Source organism: Ursus arctos, unplaced genomic scaffold (genome assembly GCF_023065955.2).
Source record: "Ursus arctos isolate Adak ecotype North America unplaced genomic scaffold, UrsArc2.0 scaffold_34, whole genome shotgun sequence".
Classification (NCBI taxonomy): Eukaryota; Metazoa; Chordata; class Mammalia; order Carnivora; family Ursidae; genus Ursus; species Ursus arctos.
This window is the reverse complement of record NW_026623030.1, coordinates 6,999,118-7,009,328: the sequence shown is the minus strand read 5'-3', so window position 1 is coordinate 7,009,328 and position 10,211 is coordinate 6,999,118. Positions and strand designations below refer to the sequence as shown.

The following is a 10,211-nucleotide window of genomic DNA, read 5'->3' as shown; positions in this document are numbered from 1 at the left end:
CATCGGCCCCCTGGATTTTGTCTGACTCTGCAAACCAGTTTCCAAAGATGACCTGAGGAGGCTCTGCTGCTACACTCATCTACCCGTTCTGCCGTCCCGTGTCTCTTGAAACCTACATGGTATCTTCCCCTGTGCAGAGACATTTCCAACTCAATTCAGGACCCTCGGGGGTGGCTGCCTTCCATGCACAAGGCCACCAACTGGAATAACTGATAATATAGAGCCCTACATCCCCCTCTCTTCTTGTTTCCCTCACCATCAAGGGCCAAATGCAATGAAGAAATGACTGCTGAATGAATGAATGAATTACGAATGAATAAACAGGTAATATATATTTGAGGATAAATCCACACAAAAATATGAAATTTACCTTTGGTTTGTTTCCCCCTTAAATTGGTTGCCTCTTTGGCAGAAGAGATTCAAGTGTTAATGCTGATCAAAATATTTCCTTGCAGTGACAGACGAGTAGAATGCATGTGTCTTATCTAGATCCCATAGTCCTCCTTCAAGGTGAAAAATACGCTAGCTTAATAGCAGTGGCTGCCTTAGAAATGGAAATTCTCTCTCTCTCTTTTTTTTTTTTAAAGATTTTATTTTATTTATTTGACAGAGAGAGACAGCCAGCGAGAGAGGGAACACAAGCAGGGGGAGTGGGAGAGGAAGAAGCAGGCTCCCAGCGGAAGAGCCTGATGCGGGGCTCGATCCCGGAACGCCGGGATCACGCCCTGAGCTGAAAGCAGACGCTTAAGGACTGCGCCACCCAGGCGCCCCAGAAATGGAAGTTCTTAGTGAGATCCTATATTTGCTAGCTTTGTTCTGTCACCTATATATTTCCCAAAGGTATATATGGTGGTGAGCTCTCTCTCCCTCTCTCTCTGTCTTCATGTGTGTACCCACAAACACATAAGCACACACACATATTTACCTATACTAGACAGTACTGGCTATCTTTAAGTTCAGAACAGATTTTTTAAAGTTAAATTAAAAAAAGTTAAATAAAAACAGATTTTAAAAGTTAAATAAATAATTTCATTGACTTAATGAAAACATGACTGATTTTGATAATTGCCAGAAGCTCCATTTTAATAAATTAAATTAATCTGCCTTCCAAAGGCATGTGAACTTTGAAAAGGGCTTTCTGCAACAAAGCTAGGTCAGGAAGCCTGTTTGTTTGTTTAACTCTAAGAATGGGAGCTGATGCAGGCTATTATTACTAAAAAGGGAGGATTTTAAGCGCAGAAGGATCTGTGGAAAGTGAAGAACTGTCAGGTGAAGAAAGGTCTGGCAGGACTGAGCACCGGCACGTACTTCCCCCTTTCTGCAGTTATCAAAACAACCTGAAAAAGAAAGTGCAAGTATCAACACTTTCAAAAGCCAGCGTCTGTGTAATGAAGACATAAAGCTTTGAGATGAATTTCCTTGACTCAGGGCTGGTCATTGTTCCATCCACCTCAAAACGTCAAGTGCTTCGATAATTGGATTAAATGCAGCAGTATCTCACTGTGTCTTCCTCTCAAATGTTATGAATAACTGTACCATTTTGTATGTACCAACAAACAAACTTTCTCCACGATAATGTGACAATGCCTTCTTAGGTTTAAAAAAAAAAAGCTTTGCAAATGGAACATAAGCTTTCAATAAAAAGGCAGAGAAACATTTCCCTGAAAACAATCCAGTTTTAAAATACAGGCAGATGGAGGAGTTTGTTAGTAAGGTCTCAGCTCCATTCATTTGCAACCCCAAGAACCTCCCCTCTTCAAGCAGTGCGATCTGAGGGTGAATTACCCTAAGGGGGCGGGAGGGGTACTATCATGAGAACTCAGAACAAAGCTTGCCCATTTGGTCAGTGCTGACAAAACAAATAAAAATTTTTAAAAAATATGATGAGGCAGAGGCTGTGCCCCCCCCCAGTAGATCGGGATGGGGGAGGGGCGGAGAAGAAGCGCGGGGGAGGGAAGAATGAAAGCTTAAGGCCAGCCCCTCTGCCCCCTCTTGCAGAAGGGCGGAGCTGGGCGTAGCGGGAGAGGAGGTCTTTTCCTGGAAAACTTTAGGAAGCCTGGGCCCCTTCCTGGCAGGACCTGGGAAGCACGCACGACCTGATTTCCTTCCCCAGGACACCAGCTTGGGGGAGGGTGAGCCAGCAAGGGAGAAAATGTCCAAGCGGGAAAGCCCAGGTTGGGACCGTCCCCTGGGGAGGATTCCATATTCGCAGTGCCCCAGAGAGGGGGTGCCCGAGACCTGCAAGGGCCTGGGGGTTGAGGGAAAAACTAGTACCATCTGTCAGTACCACAGATCAGGATGGAAAAGGCTGTCAAAGGAAGGAGTGACCATAATGGCCTGGATGGGGCAGGTCGCATCTCAGCATTCCACGAGCCTAAGACAGAGCAAGGTTCAAGGGGCAAGTGTCTTCTCCCAAGGCTGAGACCCCCTTTGCATGGACCCACCTAGGGAAAAGGTGGACAGCCCAAACCTGAAGTAATGGAATTTTGAACTTGAAAAGTCTGAAAACTCACCGACACATCTGAGTTTTCCTAGAAATAAGTTTTCTGCCGTTGCGGGTGGCGGGGGGAGAGCTAGAAAGAATTCAGAGTTACGGGGAAATAGAGTTGCATATAGTATTTCCAAGTCTATGGATTGTGAAATACCACCATCTGCTCTGCTAGTATCATTAATTTCACGAACCTCGTCATGAAGAATTTCAGATGCATGGAATTGGAAATATTGAAAATTTATTTTACAGGACTGGGGTCTTGCAGGTTAGGTTAACAGAATGAAAGTGGCATCAGTTATTGAAGTATAATTCCACTGTCTCCAGGATCTACGATGGTGGGTTCCATAGACATAGAATCCAAGCCAGCAGTGAGTTGAGAAAATAGCAAAGGAGAAATAGGAGTCCCGGAAAAGCTTGGCAAAATTCTGAAAGCCGGCACACCTGGTGAATTCTCAGGGATTATCTGGTGCAAGGTCACACTCGGTGGGAGGGGAGGAGTAGTGACCACCACATTAACCCCTTCCTCAATGGGAATAATGACTTGGGAGGTTTATCCAGAGTAGGAAAAAGCATCTCCAGTTTTACCATGGAAGTAAATGAGGACAAATAACCTTTGGAGAATGTTCCTTATAGACAGTTCCTCTGGAACAGAGCTTTGCAAGGACTCCTAGAATTGTTCTTTGTTGCGAATCCATGCGCAGAATGTTGGGCGATATTTAAATACAGAGCATTTGCTGGTAATCACCTGTCTGATTTAATTTAGTGAGAAATTGGGGTGTTGGCTGACTCCGATTATTGCATAAGTGACCCCCCCCCCCCCACACACACACAGCTTGGCAGGGAGCTGGGTCGTGGGCAGAAGAGTTGGCTCTGTTGTTCCATCCTGGAGAGCCAGGTTCCCTACGGCCCTCTACAAGGCCTCTGGGCTGAGAAAAGCTGCTTATAACCCTAAGCGTGGTGAGGCACAGGCGGCCTCTTTGACTCCCAGCGGTATCAGTTTGCTAAAGCTGCTATGACAAAGTGCCTCAGACTTGGTGGCTTAAAAACACAAATGTATTTTTTCACAGTTCTGGAGGCAAGAAATCAAAGGTCAAGGTGTCCACAGGTTTGGTTTCCCATGAGGCTTCTCTTCTCGGCTTATAGCTGACCTTCTCCTCTTTATGTGTCTGTGCCCAAATTCCTTTTTCTTTCTTTCTTTCTTTCTTTCTTTCTTTCTTTCTTTCTTTCTTTCTTTCTTTCTTTCTTTCTCTCTCTTTCTTTCTTTCTTTCAAGATTATTTATTTTAGAGAGAGAGCACAAGAGTGGTGGGGGCTAAGTAGAGAATCTCAAGTAGACTCCCCGCTGAGCACTGAGCCCAACGCAGGCCCCCGTCTCATGACCCTAAGATCATGATTTGAGCCAAAACCAGGAGCCAGATGCTCAACCAACTGAGCCACCCAGGCACCCCCCAAATTCCCTTTTCTTATAAAGATACCAGTCATATTGGATTAGGGCTCACCCCAACAACCTCATTTTAACATAATTACCTATTTAAACACCCTGTCTCCAAGTACAGTCACATTCTGAGGTGCTGGGGGTTAGGCCTTCAACATATGAATTTTGGGGGCAACAAAGTTCAGCCCATAACACAACTTTCCACACCCGAGGCTAAGAATGGTCAAATGTTATCCTGGGCCTACTTCTAGGGATTCGGAGGAGATGAAACAAAAAAGCTCATCCAATGTCCCAATCGTGAGTCTTGGCCCTGGAGAATAAGATCAGATTTCAAAGTACTCTGGGAATCTAGAGAAGTGGGTAGAATAGAACTTTGTTGACATTTTATGTAGACTTTGTTTTGTTCCAGAAAGGACCCAAGAGGAGGGAACTCCCAGATTAATAAGGATATTAAAGGCAAGGCAAAAAGGAGGCAGACTGTCCTATCTGCTCTTCTCCCCTCTCACTGCCTCCCTCCCTCCCCTCTCTTCTTTGGTCCCTGCACAGTCACCTTACATTCCACCTGTGACTAGAGTGTCCACTGACGCTGCCCCCTCAGGGTGGGGGTAGAAGGGACAATTAAGAAGTAGTTTTTCAAGGCAGAACGCTGTACTCTAGGGGCTTAACAAAGTAAATGTGATTTCCCAAGGCCTCTGAAAGAGGTAACGAGCAGACGAGCATACAGGTCATGATGGTGAAGAACTACGTTGTTTCCACAGAGAATGGTCAGTAAAGCATGAGAAACTTGGATAGTCTATTCGACAAAACTGATTCCAGTATTCAATGATTAACAGATAATTACTAAACTCCTATTATGTGCCAAGCAGTATGCTGATCACCGGTGAGACAGTCTTTAATAATAGCGGCAAACACACGAGTGCCTAACACATGGATGCTAGCCCATGTAATACCAAACAAATCATTTTTCGAGGAACAATTAAAACTGAAGCAAGGAAGGCTGTTTGTAATTTGCTCAAATCCACACAGCAAGGAGGAAATGAAGCCAATATTTTAACTTAGGAAAATCTGGCTGGCTCCAAACTTCATACTCCAAACCACACGATTCTACCTTAAGATATCTGGGGGTTAAGCACTGAAGTTATGAAGTCTTGTTCTCTAGATGTTTAGGTAGGCTAACCATAAGAGCTTATCTAAAGATAAAATTGAGCTCCCAGATTGGTCCAGGACAGGGAGTAGTGGGGAGATGTGTTCAGAAAGGGGAACTAAAAGGCACCAAAGAGAAATTCTGTTAACTTCAAATTTTGCTTGGTGTTGGAAGGGACCTCTAATGAAAACCTGCCATGAAGATCAACAACTGAATGCATTTAGTTTTAAAGTGAAGCATTCAGAACACAGTCTTAAGTATTTTTCAGAACTCTAGTTCCATATCTTGAAAACCAAGAAAAATGGGAACAAAGAAGATGGAGCAGAGCATGACTTTAGCTGCCCCCAGATGGCCTTTGTGGGAGCTGGGGCCGTTCTTGGCCTAGTTTTCTGAGCTCTTGGGCAAGGCTAGAGTGCAAACTAAAGCCCTGCTCAGCTCTGGCTTCCTAATTCCTCCTCATTGTTTGTAATTTTCATCCCTAATACCGTAAACCTAAATTTTCTCTACAAGATGTTTCAAACATAAAGTGCTCACAAAATCTAAAAACATTTAATCCCATCGTTAGGGTGTGTAAAAAATGTCCCATCAAGGTTCTTGTACAAATTCCCTTTGTTCTCCCAGACTGAGAAGTGAGACTCCAGAATAACTTATATGGGTCAGCATATTTTATAAAAGGGTAGGCAGCGCAGCTTAAGAAATTAAACTTTTGGAAGCTAGAGACACCTTCTCGGGGAAATGCCTTGCGTTTATGTTTAGGTGGTGCCGGTGTTCAACAGCGTTTAAGAATCCAAGGTCGAAAAGGTCACTCCTCATTACAAATAAAGGCTGGTCACAGTTTGGCCTCCACATCGGAGTTCTGAGTTCAGCCAGTTTGTAAAACTCACTGTCATCGTAGTGTGTGGTTTTTAGCTGGGGTGAAGGCTTCTCGTTTGCATCCAAACATTCGGGAACACAGGCGCTTTGTGAGGGCGGGCGCCCGCGGGTGACCGAGCAGGCTGACAACCCCGGCGTCCTGTGGCTTTCGGCTGAGGAAGAGCAACCCGTTAGCAGCTGAAGGAAGCTCCTTCGGCCTGACCGCCCCTCGGGCCACGTGCGCGCGGACCGCCTGGACGCGGCAAGAGGGTCAGAGGCGCCCCCAACTGGCGCAGACCCGTGGGAGCCCACTGCATAGCCGGTGGCTGGCTAGAGTCGTGGCCACGGGCGCGCGCGGCCCCCTCCCCGAGACCTTGCTCCGGTCCTGTTCCGGGCTTCTGGGCCAGGCCCCCAGTCCCCAGCACCCACCCCTTCTCGCGGTACGGAGAGCGCGGCGGGGGGGGGAGCGGGGGTGGGTGGCCGGGGTGGTTCCGCGAGGAGCTGGCGGGGCGGGGTTCGGGGCGTGGCCGAGGGCTGGGGGGGAGGGGTTTGGCGGGGAGGGGACAGTCTCAGGGCGGGGCCTGGAGGAGCGAGGGGGACCTGAGGCGAGGAGGAGCTAAGCCCCCCGTGGGGCCCGAATGCTCGCTGGGAGGGGTGGGGCTCAGAGCTGGAAGGGCTGGGGTAGGCACGGGGAGTGGCGGGGAACAGATGGGCGGTGGAAGGGGGCGGGGCTCGACGCTGGGAGGGGCGGCCGGGAGGGGGAGAGGGGCGGGGTTCGGGGCAGGGCCGGGGCGGACCTCGGGGCAGGGCCGGGGCGGGACGCGGGACGCGCGGCGCGGCTCCCCCGGCCGCGGCCCGCTCCCTGCCCTTCCCGCGGGCACAGCTGTGGGGCGGGCGGAGGCCGAGGCGCGGAGTGGCGGGGACGCGAAGGGAGCAGTGCGGAGCCTGGCTTCGGGGCGGCGGGAGCCGGTGGGGGCCCGGCGAGGAGGGCTAGAGGTGGCGGGGCCCGGCGAGGCCACGATGAAGCCGAGCGGCGAGGACGAGGCGGCGCCCGCCGGGGGCCCCTGGGAAGAGTGCTTCGAGGCGGCCGTGCAGTTGGCGCTGCGGGCGGGACAGGTGAGAAGCTCGGCCCTCTTCCCCCGCCCGGCAGGGTCCTGGCGAGCACAGCCCCAGCGGGCCGGGCCGGGCGGCGCTCTGGCCGCAGGGTGCCCACTCGAAATTTCGTAAAGTCCGAGCAGAAGTCCTGTGGGACGGAAGGGGACCCTCCGGGGCTCGGGGCAGCCGGGCCGGCACAGCGTGCGGCCGCGGGCCTGGCTGACCCGGGGGAGCGGCCCCCGGGTGCGGAGTGGGTCCCGCGAGGCCAGACCGCGTGCGGTGGGCGTCTGGTATCCGCGGACCGAGGGTGCTAGGGCGTGATATGGTGAAAGGAGTCTTTGTGTTGGTTTACTGCACGGACCGTCCCTTTACCTTCTCCATCCCAGGAGCCGGGAGAGGTAAGCACCTCTTTCTCCGGTGGCAGCCACCCATGAAGCATGCCCGACCGGGCCGCTCTCCTTTGGCAGTTGAATGTCTAACTGTAGGTGACTTGACCTTTGCGTCGCAGAGAGTAGGTTAGAATATATTGGCTATGCAAATCCTTCCTGGGATTTAAAAAGCCCTCCCAGGCTTGAATGCCAGCTGTTTGGTTTTAAGGATCTTTGAATGGATCCTGTGCCAGGACGTGGGTGTGGTTGCCCCCAGGTTTAAACCCCTGCCGCAGGAGATCTGGCGGGCATGCCATTTGATGGTCTTTCCTCAAGCATCCTGAATCTGTACGTACTCCGGCCCACAGCTGGAAAGTGGTTCTGCTCAGTGTTTGGAGGAACTTGTTACACTGACCAGAAGAAGGATGAAAATCAAGCAGCATAGGTAAAGAGAACCTGCGACGAGTTTGAAAAGGGAGTGCAGCTCCTCTTTTCTCACTTTGATTTTTTCATTTTGTTCCCCACCTTTTCCTCTGTACCCCCAAGCAATGCCTGACACATTGTAGGTTTGAAGTCCTTGTGCAGTGAATGAGTGGCGGTGGTTATCCCAAGGCGGTCAGGGTCAGGTTAGAGAGGGGAGATGGCTTACTCCTGCCTTGTTAAGGTACATGATTGCATTCTGGTGATTTGGGGGTGAAGACGGACAGAAGTAGCAGTGTGAGCAGATTGACTTTTTATATCCAAACAGCATTTTCTTTTTCAGGTCCAGCAACGTGAAAATGCTCTGCTGGTTTTTCCTAGGTGTTAAAGTCAGGCTGTTACCAACCCTGAATTTGTCCTGGTCTCGGTGGACAGTGCTTTATCTTGGTGTGAATCTTCTAATTCTTTAAAAGTTAATTTCAACACTTGAGTAGACAATGTGTCGGAGGGCCCTTCCTCTGTGGTTTGAAGGATGCAAGATTCAGCCTATAAGGAAGGCAGGGTTTGAAAGGTGGGGTGTGAAACTTCATCCTGTGGCTCTGTCGCCTTTCCTTCCTATAGGAAAAGGAGGACCCCAAAACTTAAGTGCTAGAATGCTGAAGTTTGTAGCTGCAGGACAAACATTCTTCCTAGAAAGCAGATCCAGTGTGTGCAGGGAGCACTTGCTCTCCCCCTCCTTCCCTCTCAGGCCCCTCACTTCCTTCCCAGAGTGAGCATCGTGAGGATATGTAGTAACTTTTAGGTTCCACCATAAAACTCTTCTTCCTTGAGGCTTTAAAGAGAAGACAGCTTAGGATTCTGACACTACACTGTAAACCCTGGTGAGTTGTTATGGGTTTCTATGGTTTTTCAAATTTAAATCCTTAAAGATACAGAAGTGTCTTTAAAAACATTTATCTTGGGGCGCCTGGGTGGCACAGCGGTCGGCTCAGGGCGTGATCCTGGTGCTCTGGGATCGAGCCCCACATCAGGCTCCTCCGCTAGGAGCCTGCTTCTTCCTCTCCCACTCCCCCTGCTTGTGTTCCCTCTCTCCCTGGCTGTCTGTCTCTCTGTTGAATAAATAAATAAAATCTTTATAAAAAAATAAATAAAAACATTTACCTTGAGCAGATACTTATATAGAACTGCAGTGTGGCAGGCACAATCCTAAGGGTCTTATTAAGAAATATCTTAAGTTTTCACAACTTGCCAACAACAAAAAAAACCCCTTTTTTTTGAGAGTGGGGGAGGGGTAAAATAAAGATTCTGCTATTAGGAGTCCGGTCAGGGAGCCCAGAGTCCTGGGCATTATGCGATGCTTCCTGCCTGCCGGGCAGTGGAGGGGAGAGTGGCTGGAATGGTCTATGGCTGGAACAAACAGAAGCCACCCAAGGTCATTGCAACCTGTGTAAAGTGGGACAGATTGTCTTAATAATGTTCTCGCAGGAATGAGGTGCTGATTGGAGAAAATCTGACTTTTAGCCCAGAGGATAGCCCAAAGAGGGATGAAAAGGTAGTTAGTGGTGATCCTTTTCTGAATCCTCTTTAGCTAAAGGAGTATTTGGCATACGGTGGCCTTGTGGCCCAACATGCCCACCCCCTCACCAGTACCCAAAGTTCTGCTACTTTATTAAGTTTGTTCCTCTCAGCTGCTCCTGAGACAGTTCTGTGTGCTGAATTCCTGAGTCCTGAGGGTCCTATATGCTGAAGGTAGAGTTGGGGGGACGGGGGCGGGGAGGACTATCGATGCCCTTCATCTTTCAGACACAGGTTTGGGTCAGGGCAGCCCTATACACTTTGCTGCCACCGCCCCGTCACCCCATCCTGAGAGGTCTCCTCTCAGACAGAAGCAACCCGCCCCAAAGTGCTGCCCTCTCCACAGTGGCCTCCCTGGCTCCTCCTCCCTTCTTCCTTGCCTCTCCACCACCACCCCTGCTGGGGCCGCTGCACCAGCCCCTCCCCAGCTGTGGGGCTTTGGGGGAAGGAGTGACTTTAACCCCACCGCTATCACCACCACAAATACAAATAGTAATGTTCATTGAAATGGGTGTTTATCATCTTTGATGTGTGAACAGAAGTATCTTAGAAAACTGCTTTTTTTCATTGTCCGGTAGGAGTAAGATCCTGGTTTTGTTGAACACGAGAAGCTTAGACAATTTCGGAGCCCTCTTCAAGAAAAAGAAATACAAGATTACAAATTCAAAATTAGGTATAAACATTATTTAGGATAAGAAAAATCGCAGCAGTATACATTTTAAGATGCTAGCAAATAAAATGCGTAAAAGTGATCCTTTAGCTGCTTCTCAATCTTCTGTACTCCTTTTTTTCACATTTTTGGCTTCATGCTCTTTGTGCCTTCGAATGACAA

At 49.3% G+C, this 10,211-nt stretch overlaps 1 protein-coding gene across 2 annotated transcripts in view; it reads left to right on the top strand.

The window, feature by feature from the left end:
- The first annotated feature begins 6,736 nt into the window (after positions 1-6,736).
- Positions 6,737-10,211, top strand: part of IMPA2 (inositol monophosphatase 2) — a 43,047-nt gene continuing 39,572 nt past the window's right edge. Inside the window, exon 1 of one of the 2 annotated variants that reach the window (XM_026486279.4) lies at positions 6,737-7,037. In XM_026486279.4, the coding sequence (XP_026342064.1) occupies positions 6,942-7,037 (96 nt within the window). In that variant the 5' untranslated portion in view covers positions 6,737-6,941. The remainder of the gene's footprint in view (positions 7,038-10,211) is intronic. The other variant, XM_026486278.4, reaches the window with a different exon arrangement.